At 46.7% G+C, this 13,875-nt stretch overlaps 1 protein-coding gene across 2 annotated transcripts; it reads left to right on the top strand.

The window, feature by feature from the left end:
* The first annotated feature begins 200 nt into the window (after positions 1-200).
* On the top strand, positions 201-13,286 carry LOC108704730 (cyclin-dependent kinase-like 4). 2 transcript variants are annotated; one of them, XM_041576676.1, is made up of 10 exons: positions 201-292; positions 5,462-5,690; positions 6,033-6,154; positions 7,866-7,938; positions 9,708-9,798; positions 11,276-11,476; positions 11,752-11,840; positions 12,023-12,079; positions 12,797-12,922; positions 13,032-13,286. In XM_041576676.1, the coding sequence occupies exons 2-10, from the start codon at positions 5,523-5,525 to the stop codon at positions 13,131-13,133; spliced, it is 1,029 nt and encodes a 342-aa protein (XP_041432610.1). In that variant the 5' UTR covers positions 201-292; positions 5,462-5,522; the 3' UTR covers positions 13,134-13,286. The 2 variants fall into 2 exon arrangements, with proteins under 2 accessions (XP_041432610.1, XP_041432609.1); XM_041576675.1 differs by lacking the exon at positions 201-292 and adding an exon at positions 2,234-2,421.
* The last annotated feature ends 589 nt before the right edge of the window (positions 13,287-13,875 follow it).

Raw genomic sequence — 13,875 nt, 5'->3', positions numbered from 1 at the left:
GTCCTCCCAGCAGTGACAGATCTGTACCAGTCAAAAAGAACAGAAAGTCAACAAGCACCTGACCATAACTTTAGATTCTGTGTTGAGGTAATTGGGTTCCAGGTGGAGGGGGGGCAGTTCTGTCAGGCTGGAGAAATGGGGCAGTTGTTTGGGCACTGAGTATTTACTATTTCCATATCCCCTTTCCGTCCGTAGGTCATTGAGGAGCTACATAAGATGCTGCTGCTCTCGTGGAGGAAGAACAAGATGGAGGCCTCCCCGTGCATGATGGGAAAGAACCCTACACTGCAAGGTGAGCTCTGGGGGTTTGATGTGACCCCAAAACCTCACACACCCTAATTCCAAGGCCTAAGTTTGGCTAAATCCAGCAGTAACCCCCGCATAATGGGGTTCAGCCCCAAACCCACTGGGTTACTCCCAGATTAGGGGGGAAGTTAAGGGGTAATTGGGGGGAAGCTGTGTGTGGGGTTCCCATAGCAATTAGAATGAGAAGAGCTATAAGAGCCCCCACAATGCAGTGCAATAGACAAGCCTAACGCTATTCACAGCAAGGTTGGGGTACAACATGGGGGTTACCTTCTGTTTTACACCCCCCAGGTGTGGCCGGAGCCTCGGGATGCCCCTTCCATGCTGCTCTGGTAATACACCCCCACATTCAGGCTCAGCTTGTTGCCAGCGTCACAGCCATGTTTGCCTCCTGGCTTGTTACCTCATGTGACACTGGGGCCCTAACCGGAGCGTTGTGTGGGGCCCGACAATCTTGGGCTTTTCATATATATATATAATACAGCAGTGTTTGTCCTTGGACAGCGGGGGCTGCTTTATCCAATAGGCTAGTTGTACATGAGGCTGCTGGGATTATATATAATAATAATATTCTGTATAATAATATTCTGTATAATAATATTCTGTATAATAATAATAATATTCTGTATAATAATAATAATATTCTGTATAATAACAATAATATTCTGTATAATAATAATAATATTCTGTATAATAACAATAACATTCTGTATAATAATAATAATAATAATAATGTGGGGGTGCATGATCCCCCAGACTGGCTGCTGGAGCAACACATTGGGCTCCGTTCTTATGAGTGGATGGGCCCCATGCAGGCTGCAGTACAGGGCTCTGAAACAAAGAGGTGACTTGTTATGTGGGGGCTGCAACGCGGGGTGCATGTAATAGAGGGGGAGTGTAAGTGACTGGGGGGGAGAATTACACCATGGTACCCCGATATGAGCAGCTGCCCCCCATTGCTGTGTCTGACAGTGGCCCCCATGTGTTACAGAAGGGTTTGTAGCCCCTCCGGATGTGACTGAGATTTCTGTCTGTAAATAAACACCCTGTGACATTGCGGTTGGTCTTTATTATGACAAGTGTGAGTGTAGTGGAACTGCACAAATAGACTCGTTACAGCACCGATGTCTGGAGCCCCTGCGACTGTTTCAGCCACTTGAAAGCAGAAATAAAGGGGAAGTGAAAGTATCCTAATTGTGTAGGAAATAATGAACAATATCTGGAGCTGCTAAACATTAATATTCCCTTTATTGGAGCTGCCCATACATCTGCTATTATTTCATATGAGGGGTGGGCGTTTCCCAGTAGGAGGGAGACAGCCAATCACAGCCCTGCAGTCACACAAGCACAGACAGGTTTCAGTTCCCTATCAGGTGCTGCTAGCTGCTGATTGGTTCCTGTGCTATTACAGGTGTCAGCATGACTTCAGCACGGAGCACTCGCAGCACTTAAATCAGCACTTTATTGAATATTGTTTAGAATCATGGAGCGCACAAACAATTACGCCTTTATTTATTGTGTCCTTTAAATGAAAACCTTTGGGTGCTGGGCTGTGAGGGTGAATGTAGTGGGTGTGTCTATTAAATGCTCAAGTGGAAGGTGATATATTAGACTATATATGAGGAAATCAGCACGAAACGCGTCAAGCGTGTAATTGTTTGTTCTCTCCATGATTTTATACAATACTCTACAATAAAGTGCTGATTTTGGTGCTGCCATTGGATTGGTCCAGTCAGTCCTTCTATGTCTCCAGATGAAAGACTGAGCCTGGATACTGTATACAGACAGTCACTATATACAGGACACTGATATTATATAGGAGCAAGTTCAATACCTGTATCAGGTACTAAGCAATTAATTACCCTAAATCCATGGGAGGAGGGGCAAACAGTGAGTATGTCAGTCTCACAAACACTCCGGCTATTCCCTTTCTTCCAATTCTATTGTGTGGGAGGAGTTATTAGTCAGGCCCAGCCTCCTGTTACCATGGAGACCACACACAACAAACTGACTGGCTACTGAATAGAGCTGCAGACTGTGTGGGTTGCCCCTAGCAACAGACTCACTGGATCCTGGAGCTGTTGGACAGTCCTGTCTCCTGAGACCCACCGGCACGTGAGTGACACATTCATTGGCCTTTACCCCCCAACCCTTCTACCTCTGCTCCGTGTCTCCCCCCAAACCCTTCTACCTCTGCTCCGTGTCTCCCCCAACCCTTCTGCCTCTGCTCCATGTCTCCCCCCAAACCCTTCTACCTTTGCTCCATGTCTCCCCCCAACCCTTCTACCTCTGCTCCGTGTCTCCCCCCAACCCTTCTACCTCTGCTCCGTGTCTCCCCCCAAACCCTTCTACCTCTGCTCCGTGTCTCCCCACAAACCCTTCTACCTCTGCTCCGTGTCTCCCCTCCAACCCTTCTACCTCTGCTCCGTGTCTCCCCCCAAACCCTTCTACCTCTGCTCCGTGTCTCCCCCAACCCTTCTACCTCTGCTCCATGTCTCCCCCAAACCCTTCTACCTCTGCTCCGTGTCTCCCCCCCAACCCTTCTACCTCTGCTCCGTGTCTCCCCCAACCCTTCTACCTCTGCTCCGTGTCTCCCCCCAAACCCTTCTACCTCTGCTCCGTGTCTCCCCCAACCCTTCTACCTCTGCTCCATCTCCCCCCAAACCCTTCTACCTCTGCTCCGTCTCCCCCAACCCTTCTACCTCTGCTCCGTGTCTCCCCCCAACCCTTCTACCTCTGCTCCGTGTCTCCCCCAACCCTTCTACCTCTGCTCCGTGTCTCCCCCCAACCCTTCTACCTCTGCTCCGTGTCTCCCCACAACCCTTCTACCTCTGCTCCGTGTCTCCCCCCCAACCCTTCTACCTCTGCTCCGTGTCTCCCCCAAACCCTTCTACCTCTGCTCCGTGTCTCCCCCCAACCCTTCTACCTCTGCTCCGTCTCCCCCCAAACCCTTCTACCTCTGCTCCGTGTCTCCCCCCCAACCCTTCTACCTCTGCTCCGTGTCTCCCCCCAACCCTTCTACCTCTGCTCCGTGTCTCCCCCCCAACCCTTCTACCTCTGCTCCGTGTCTCCCCCAAACCCTTCTACCTCTGCTCCGTGTCTCCCCCCAACCCTTCTACCTCTGCTCCGTGTCTCCCCCCAACCCTTCTACCTCTGCTCCGTCTCCCCCCAAACCCTTCTACCTCTGCTCCGTGTCTCCCCCAACCCTTCTACCTCTGCTCCGTGTCTCCCCCCAACCCTTCTACCTCTGCTCCGTGTCTCCCCACAAACCCTTCTACCTCTGCTCCGTGTCTCCCCCCAACCCTTCTACCTCTGCTCCGTGTCTCCCCCAACCCTTCTACCTCTGCTCCGTGTCTCCCCACAAACCCTTCTACCTCTGCTCCGTGTCTCCCCCCAACCCTTCTACCTCTGCTCCGTGTCTCCCCCCAAACCCTTCTACCTCTGCTCCGTGTCTCCCCCCAAACCCTTCTACCTCTGCTCCGTGTCTCCCCCCAACCGTTCTACCTCTGCTCCGTGTCTCCCCCAAACCCTTCTACCTCTGCTCCGTGTCTCCCCCCAACCCTTCTACCTCTGCTCCGTGTCTCCCCCCAACCCTTCTACCTCTGCTCCGTGTCTCCCCCCAACCCTTCTAACTCTGCTCCGTGTCTCCCCCCAACCCTTCTACCTCTGCTCCGTGTCTCCCCCCAAACCCTTCTACCTCTGCTCCGTGTCTCCCCCCAAACCCTTCTACCTCTGCTCCGTGTCTCCCCCCAAACCCTTCTACCTCTGCTCCATGTCTCCCCCCAACCTTTCTACCTGCTCCGTGTCTCCCCAACCTTCTACCTCTGCTCCGTGTCTCCCCCAAACCCTTCTACCTCTGCTCCGTGTCTCCCCCAAACCCTTCTACCTCTGCTCCGTGTCTCCCCCCAACCCTTCTACCTCTGCTCCGTGTCTCCCCCCAACCCTTCTACCTCTGCTCCGTCTCCCCCCAAACCCTTCTACCTCTGCTCCGTGTCTCCCCCAGCCCTTCTACCTCTGCTCTGTGTCTCCCCCCAACCCTTCTACCTCTGCTCCGTGTCTCCCCCAAACCCTTCTACCTCTGCTCCGTGTCTCCCCCCAAACCTTCTACCTCTGCTCCGTGTCTCCCCCCAACCCTTCTACCTCTGCTCCGTCTCCCCCCAAACCATTCTACCTCTGCTCCGTGTCTCCCCCAACCCTTCTACCTCTGCTCCGTGTCTCCCCCCCAACCCTTCTACCTCTGCTCCGTGTCTCCCCACAAACCCTTCTACCTCTGCTCCGTGTCTCCCCCCAACCCTTCTACCTCTGCTCCGTGTCTCCCCCCAAACCCTTCTACCTCTGCTCCGTGTCTCCCCCCAACCCTTCTACCTCTGCTCCGTGTCTCCCCCAAACCCTTCTACCTCTGCTCCGTGTCTCCCCCCAAACCCTTCTACCTCTGCTCCGTGTCTCCCCCAAACCCTTCTACCTCTGCTCTGTGTCTCCCCCCAAACCCTTCTACCTCTGCTCCGTGTCTCCCCACAAACCCTTCTACCTTTGCTCCTTGTCTCACCCAGCTGCCACCTCTACTGCTCATGCCACTCACTTCTGTACCCCAATGTGCTTAATGACAGTTTATATACTGAGTCTGTAACATTCATACCTGGGTATTCACTGCTACTGTCAGCTACTTACCTGCCTAGAGAAATAATCGACTTACCAGCCCAGGTTTGGAGTGTTTATTGTGTGAGAGGTGGTTGCTTCCCTGTCTGGAGATTGCCCCATGTGCCAGTCATCAGGGGTACAAGAAATTGGGGCACATAAATATATATATATATATTTATATATAAATAAACCACATTGTGCAACATTAACAACATTAACAATCCTGAAGGAGAATCACATTTATTAAACATTCCCTCCATCACTGGGGCAGATCTAGTTATTCAACTCCATATTCTTGTGCCCCGACTGCAGAGCTCACTTACTGCACCCTAAAACTCCCGGGGGAACTGCAGCATAGACTGATTCTAAATGAAGTGCTACTTGTGGTGGAGGAAGGAATTGGGGTGCACCTCCCAGTGACTGTCTAGAGATGGGGGGCAGCTGGACTGAGTGTATAGAATGACTGGCTGACCAATTCAATAAAGTGTCATTGTGAGGTATTGTTACCCTTTAACAGACAGTTTCCAGCAATGCAAAGAGCGTATTACCCATAAGCCTGTGTCCTTGTGGCCCCAACAATGGAGAAGTATGAGAAGTTGGCCAAGATTGGAGAGGGCTCTTACGGGGTGGTGTTTAAATGTCGTAGCCGAGAGACTGCTCAAGTGGTGGCCATCAAGAAGTTTGTGGAATCAGAAGATGATCCAGTCATTAAGAAGATAGCCCTGCGTGAGATCCGAATGTTAAAGGTGTGGCCACTGTCCTACTGTAGAACAACATGGCCGCCGCTCAGTGTTAGTGGGAGAGACAAACGTTCCCTACATTCAGCTCCAGGGTGTTCCCAATAACAAGACTAGTACAGACTATTCTAGTGGGAGATGGAATCATTTGTCAGATCAAGGGGCAATGCTTAGGGCTTTACTGGTAGAGACCAACAATAGTTGTGTTAGTAGGAGAGAACAACACACAGTGTTACTCTGGGAGAAACACACACACAGGTTAGCACTGAGCAGAGAATTGTGGGATAGGCAGGAGGCGAGGGGGGGGGTACAGAGTTGGGGAACACTAACCTGCCCCCTGTCTCCCCTCAGCAACTCAAACACAACAACCTTGTCAACCTGCTGGAAGTTTTCAGGCGGAAGCGAAAGCTGCACTTAGTCTTTGAATACTGTGACCACACTGTGCTCAACGAGCTGGAGAAGCATCCAAATGGGTCAGTACTTACCTCATTGCTATAATATTGTCATTCTATCCAAATGGGTCAGTACTTACCTCATTGCTGTAATATTGTCATTCTATCCAAATGGGTCAGTACTTACCTCATTGCTATAATATTGTCATTCTATCCAAATTGGTCAGTACTTACCTCATTGCTATAATATTGTCATTCTATCCAAATGGGTCAGTACTTACCTCATTGCTATAATATTGTCATTCTATCCAAATGGGTCAGTACTTACCTCATTGCTATAATATTGTCATTCTATCCAAATGGGTCAGTACTTACCTCATTGCTATAATATTGTCATTCTATCCAAATGGGTCAGTACTTACCTCATTGCTGTAATATTGTCATTCTATCCAACTGGGTCAGTACTTACCTCATTGCTATAATATTGTCATTCTATCCAAATGGCTCAGTACTTACCTGATTGCTGTAATATTGTCATTCTATCCAAATGGGTCAGTACTTACCTCATTGCTATAATATTGTCATTCTATCCAAATGGCTCAGTACTTACCTGATTGCTGTAATATTGTCATTCTATCCAAATGGGTCAGTACTTACATCATTGCTGTAATATTGTCATTCTATCCAACTGGGTCCCTACTTACCTGATTGCTGTAATATTGGCATTCTATCCAACTGGGTCCGTACTTACCTCATTGCTGTAATATTGACATTCTATCCAACTGGGTCCGTACTTACCTAATTGCTGTAATATTGCCAATATATCCAACTGGGACCGTACTTACCTCATTGCTGTAATATTGTCATTCTATCCAAATGGCTCAGTACTTACCTCATTGCTGTAATATTGTCATTCTATCCAACTGGGTCCGTACTTACCTCATTGCTGTAATATTGTCATTCTATCCAAATGGGTCAGTACTTACCTGATTGCTGTAATATTGTCATTCTATCCAAATGGGTCAGTACTTACATCATTGCTGTAATATTGTCATTCTATCCAACTGGGTCCATACTTACCTAATTGCTGTAATATTGCCATTCTATCCAACTGGGTCCGTACTTACCTCATTGCTGTAATATTGTCATTCTATCCAACTGGGTCCGTACTTACCTAATTGCTGTAATATTGCCAATATATCCAACTGGGACCGTACTTACCTCATTGCTGTAATATTGTCATTCTATCCAAATGGCTCAGTACTTACCTCATTGCTGTAATATTGTCATTCTATCCAACTGGGACCGTACTTACCTCATTGCTGTAATATTGTCATTCTATCCAAATGGCCTGTGTCCTCCTGACTCCCTAGGTCAGAAGCGATGCTTTGCTGTTAGCCTAGAAGGGTAGGAAATCCTAACAGTCACACCCACAAACTCCATGATCTTATGGATCTGAGTCCTGGGGATTCCAGGGGCTGGGATCTCCTTCCTGGTACTGTTCCCTAATGTAAGAATCCTTCATTTTCCCACCGACAAGCTCCAGGGTCTGATGGATGTGGTCTTTAGGAAAGTCTTTGGTCTGGGATCTGGTATTGTTTCTCATGGTAAGAATCCTTCATTGTCGCATGATGGATCAGAGTCCTAGGGAATCCAGGGGCTGGTACTGTTCCCCATGGTAAGACTCCTTGATTGTCCCACCCATGAAGCCATGAACAGGAGCTCATTGAGCATTAGCCCAGCACAGTGGAACTGAGAGATAATTCTCACCAAGCTATTTCCTCCGTTACAGGGTTCCCGATGCCTTGACCAAGAACATCATGTGGCAGATTCTTCAGGCTGTTACCTTCTGCCATAAGAACAAAGTGAGTACAGACAGTGAGTGCACACTCCTACTCACAACTTCAGTTCCAGGGGAAATACACAGGGTGAAGCCAAGAGGAGCTTTAGAATCTGTGGCGAGTAATGGCTTCAGAGGGGAAACAGAGAGGATTGTGGGAAGGGGTAGCATGGTCGGTTGAGACTGCGTGATATAAAGTAAATCCTGCAGCTTTAATCTTGGGGTGTAACCAGTATTAGAACATTTGCCCCACATGGGCCGACATTATAGGGCTCATTTACATCCAATACCACAGTTGCATTTGTGCAAATTTTACTACAGTCAGTTGTGTGCAAAAAATAATATGCTCCTTATACTTGCGTATAGTTCTACTTGTCACTGCTCAGTCCTTTCTGCCTTCAGATCTGAATTGGGGGAACCATGGAGCTAGTGGCACCTCCAAACCAGGCGACATCCCCAAGGTTCCCTCAGTGCCCCGTCCCAATAAGCTCAGTGCCACTCTCAAGCCAAACACCAGAAATTACACCAATGGGCTTGGAAAAGTGCAGCCCAATTGCCTCTGGTTTACAATAGAGAGAACAACTGCCCCCTCACAAGCACAATTGTAGGGAAAAGACTCAAGACTGAACTCTCACATAAATGAGCCCTTGTGTCTCTAACTCAGTAGCCACTATACAGCCCACCTCAGCCGGATACTTGCCAGTCGGCTAAATGGCATTGTTCAAATCCATTGCAAACACCTATTACAATAGTAGTGAGGCCCATCATGTCCCTGGGTGGTGCTGTGTACCCTTTAAAGGAACAGAAATGGATCTTCACTAAAGAGGTACATCACAGTAACAACACCGAGTGGGTCACTGAACCTCAACAGTCACATCACAGCTATGTACTTAGAATTGGCTACAGCTGTGCAATTGGGTCAGGTTAAGGGACTGTCCCTTTAAAAGTAACTTGCAGTATTAGTACTGGGGTTGGCGCTGCACAGAGCACTGTAAAGGAACAGTCAATATTCCTGTAGTAAACCATATAGTAAGTATCTAGTAAAGTATATAGTAAGTATGTAGTAAAGCATACAGTAAAGTATATAGTAACTAACTAGTAAATTATATACTATGTAGTAAAGCATATAGTAAGTATGTAGTAAAAGCATATAGTAAGTATGTAGTAAAGTATATAGTAAGTATGTAGTAAAACATACAGTAAAGTATATAGTAAGTATCTAGTAAAACATACAGTAAAGTATAAAGTAACTATCTAGTAAATTATATACTATGTAGTAAAGCATATAGTAAGTATGTAGTAAAGTATATAGTAAACCATATAATAAGTATCTAGTAAAGTATATTGTAAGCATGTAGCAAAGCATATGGTAAGACATACAATATTGAGTAAAGAATATAGTAAAGCATATAGTAAGTGTCTAGTAAAGTATGTAGCAAGTATGTAAAAAAGCATATATTAAGTATGTAGTAAAACACACAGTAAGGCATATAGCAGTGATCTACTAAAGTATATATGTCTGTAGTAAAGTATCTAATAAAGCTTATAGTAAGTATGTAGTAAAGCATATAGTAAGGTTCAAATGAAGCACAGAGCCGCCCTACATGATTTCTTACTTCCAGTTGCAGAGGCTGCTCAGTGTAGGGGTCTGGCACTGATATGGTTGCAGATTGGGGGCTTAGTTTTTCTTTTATCATGAAATCCTCTAAAAAAAACCCTATGAGTAGGTTGCCTCTACTTCCATGATGAATTGAACATGAATACCATGATATGGAATGTTTGTTTGCCGGACAGTGTATCCACCGAGACATCAAACCCGAAAATATTCTCCTCACCAAACAAGGGGTCATCAAGCTGTGTGACTTCGGATTCGCCCGGATTCTTAGTAAGTGCCCCACGTTCTGAGCCCCTCATCCTTCCCTTACTGTTACACTTACTGGGTTACTGCTGCTCTGGAACACCTTGTTCATTACTGGTCCTACTGGAACATCGTGTCAGTTATTGGCCGTACTGAAATGCCTCGTTAGTTATTGGTCATACTGGAACATCTCATTAGTTATCGGTCATACTGGAACATCTCATTAGTTATTGTTCATACTGGAACATCTCATTAGTTATCGGTCATACTGGAACATCTCATTAGTTATCGGTCATACTGGAACATCTCATTCGTTATCGGTCATACTTGAAAACCTCGTTAGTTATCGGTCATACTGGAACATCTCGTTAGTTATTGATCATACTGCAACATCTCATTAGTTATCAGTCATACTTGAAAACCTCGTTAGTTATCGGTCATACTGGAACATCTCGTTAGTTATTGATCATACTGGAACATCTCGTTAGTTATTGATCATACTGGAACATCTGATTAGTTATCGTTCATACTGGAACATCTCATTAGTTATTGTTCATACTGGAACATCTGATTAGTTATCGGTCATACTTGGAAACCTTGTTAGTTATTGTTCATACTGGAACAGCTTGTTAGTTATTGGTCATACTTGAAAACCTCGTTAGTTATTGCTCGTACTGGAACATCTTGTTAGTTATTGTTCATACTGGAACATCTGATTAGTAAATGGTCATACTGGAACATCTTGTTAGTTATTGATCATACTGGAACATCTCGTTAGTTATTGGTCATACTGGAACATCTCGTTAGTTATTGGTCATACTGGAACATCTCATTAGTTATTGGTCATACTGGAACATCTGATTAGTAAATGGTCATACTGGAACATCTTGTTAGTTATTGTTCATACTGGAACATCTCGTTAGTTATTGGTCATACTGGAACATCTCGTTAGTTATTGGTCATACTGGAACATCTCATTAGTTATTGGTCATACTGGAACATCTGATTAGTAAATGGTCATACTGGAACATCTTGTTAGTTATTGATCATACTGGAACATCTCGTTAGTTATTGGTCATACTGGAACATCTCGTTAGTTATTGGTCATACTGGAACATCTGATTAGTAAATGGTCATACTGGAACATCTTGTTAGTTATTGTTCATACTGGAACATCTCGTTAGTTATTGCTTGTACTGGAACGTCTTGCTAGTTATTGTTCATACTGGAACACCTCGTCAGTTATTGGTCATACTGGAACATCTCATTAGTTATTATTCATACTGGAACATCTCGTTAGTTATTGTTCATACTGAAACATCTCGGTCGATTTTAGTCATACTGGAACATATTGTTAGTTATTGGTTTTATTTTAAGGTTTTATAGGTCTTAATGCAACTTCTTGTTGGTTATTGGCTGTACTGTAACCCTAATCCAGCAACTTGCTAGTTGTTAATGACTATGCTCCACAAGTCTGAGTGTTCTTATCTCTAATGTTCTCCAGCCCGGCCTGGTGATGATTACACAGACTATGTGGCTACTCGCTGGTACAGAGCTCCTGAACTCCTGGTGGGAGACACCCAGTATGGATCAGCTGTGGACGTATGGGCCGTGGGCTGTGTCTTTGCAGAACTTCTTTCGGGGCAACCGCTGTGGCCAGGAAAATCTGACATGGACCAACTACACTGCATCATCAGGACCCTGGGTATAAAATGGGTTTCTTGGGAGGGAATTGGGCATGAAAGTGACTGCAGGGCTGTGCTGAAATATGTGCCCCCCACATTAGGTGTAGCCCTCATAACATTTCCATAGGGACTTATATCCCTGCATCCCACATTAACTGTACCCCAACATTCCTCCTTCTATAGGGACTTTTACGGCTGCACCCCATATTAGGTATATCCTGTGCCCCAGAGTTATACTGGTTTCAGACTATAGCAGATAAGCCCCGCCCCAGCTAATGACACTTCTCTAATTTAGGGAAGCTGATCCCGAGGCATCAGTACATTTTCCATAGCAACCAGTTCTTTCACGGCACCAGCATTCCCGAGCCAGACCCAGCAGATTTGGTAAGTATCCGGCAATGCCCTATTTTACTATATAGGCTTTGTAGTCACCTGGACATGTTTAGTGATCTCACCAATCTCTCTGGTACCCCAGAAAGTGGGGTTGGGTGGGTGCTGGGATGTCTCTTACTAACAGGATTCTACCATGTGAACCTCGGATGACTGACATAAATCCTCTCCCACAGGAAACACTGGAAGAAAAGTTCCCAAATATTCAGCCAGCGGCTCTCACTTTTATGAAGGTATAGAGGCCAAATGGGTTGGGAAGTCTTTGTGAGTAGGGTTCTGGGTATAACAGCAATGAGTAGGGTGCTGGGGTGAGTAACAGCAGTGAGTAGGGTGCTGGGATAACAGCAGTGAGTAGGGTTCAGGGTAACAGGACTATGCAGGGTACTGGGTGAGTAACAGCAGTGAGTAGGGTGCTGGGGTGAGTAACAGCAGTGAGTAGGGTGCTGGGCTGAGTAACAGCAGTGAGTAGGGTGCTGGGGTGAGTAACAAGACGGAGTAGGGTTCAGGGTGAGTAACAGGACTATGCAGGGTACTGGGTGAGTAACAGCAGTGAGTAGGGTGCTGGGGTGAGTAACAGCAGTGAGTAGGGTACTGGGTGAGTAACAGCATTTAGTAGGGTGCTGGGGTGAGTAACAGCAGTGAGTAGGGTGTTGGGGTGAGTAACAGCAGTGAGTAGGGTGCTGGGGTGAGTAACAAGACAGAGTAGGGTTCAGGGTGAGTAACAGGACTATGCAGGGTACTGGGTGAGTAACAGCATTGAGTAGGGTGCTGGGGTGAGTAACAGCAGTGAGTAGGGTGCTGGGCTGAGTAACAGCAGTGAGTAGGGTGATTGGGCTGTTGGCACAGAATTATAGCTCTGTAGGTGGTCCTAGACTTGTATGTAGAGGCTGGGGGTAGGTACCATGTATTACCTCTGAACTAGTGGTACATTGTTGCCCCGTACCCCCCAGGGCTGCCTGCGTATGAATCCAGATGACAGATACTCCTGTGAGCAACTGCTGGAAAGCTTGTACTTTAATCCCGCCCGCGAGGAACCGGAGAAACGGAAACCCAAGGGCCGGAGGCGACTTCAGCAGGTGAGAGGCCCAGTGATTGGCTCATTTTATCTGCAGGGGGTGGAGCATCTCATCTACTGACCGGGGCAAAAGTTATAAAGACAAATACATTTGCATCTTTATCCCCCAGGCTCAGCTCTTGCCCCAATTACCGGCCAATGGAACGTCTCCTGCCCCTGATGGGAAGAACAAGCCACGGGCCACTAAGTTTGATCATTTCCCCAACATTTAAAGCAGAACAGGCAATTGGACAGACACCCTCTGTGCTATCAACGTGTGGGTGCCTCCAATGGGATCCAAGCAACATGGCAGCTCCTGGATACAGATGTAACCAAATTGCTACATGCCTCCTCCTTGTGGATCAATAATAACTGGGATCAATGCAGTAGATTTAGCCTTTAATCATTTCTTCTGTCTGTAAGAAGCGACCCCTGCAGGAGGAACAGACATGGGGCAGACTATGGACACCTCCCCCGTTACAACTTCATTTATATTCACTTACACTGCAGAGGGTTTTGGGGGAGCGCAATATAAACAAGCAGCCATTTTGGGGTACATGTATATAAATGGAGAAGCCCCTCCCACTGTGAGGTGCCTGTCTTGTTATTCCAGCGGCTTCACATACACATTTGTCATCAGAAAATGACTTGTTACCCCCAGTTACACCCCCCCCATTCACTCTATTGTCCCTCCCTTGTACTTATACTCCCCCCAACTCACCCTGCACCCCCAGTTACACACACACCCCATATCCTTGGGAGGAAGCTACTGTCCCGGCTCAGCACAACAAATAGTGGTAGAAAAAGCCAAAGCTCTGGTTTTATTCAGGGGAATATGTTACAGGGGGACAGAGATTTGGGGGGTGGGGGGAGATACTAAGAGCTGTGTTGGCTTTGAGCCAATAGGAACAGTTGTTCATTGATCCTCCCCCCAGCATAGTTCATTTTGTGGGGTTCAGCCTCCCCAATTCACTT

The sequence above is a fragment of the Xenopus laevis genome, chromosome 9_10L, assembly GCF_017654675.1.
Source record: "Xenopus laevis strain J_2021 chromosome 9_10L, Xenopus_laevis_v10.1, whole genome shotgun sequence".
In the NCBI taxonomy this organism is placed as follows: Eukaryota; Metazoa; Chordata; class Amphibia; order Anura; family Pipidae; genus Xenopus; species Xenopus laevis.
The sequence above is the reverse complement of the archived record's forward strand: the minus strand, read 5'-3'. Positions and strand labels throughout refer to the sequence as shown.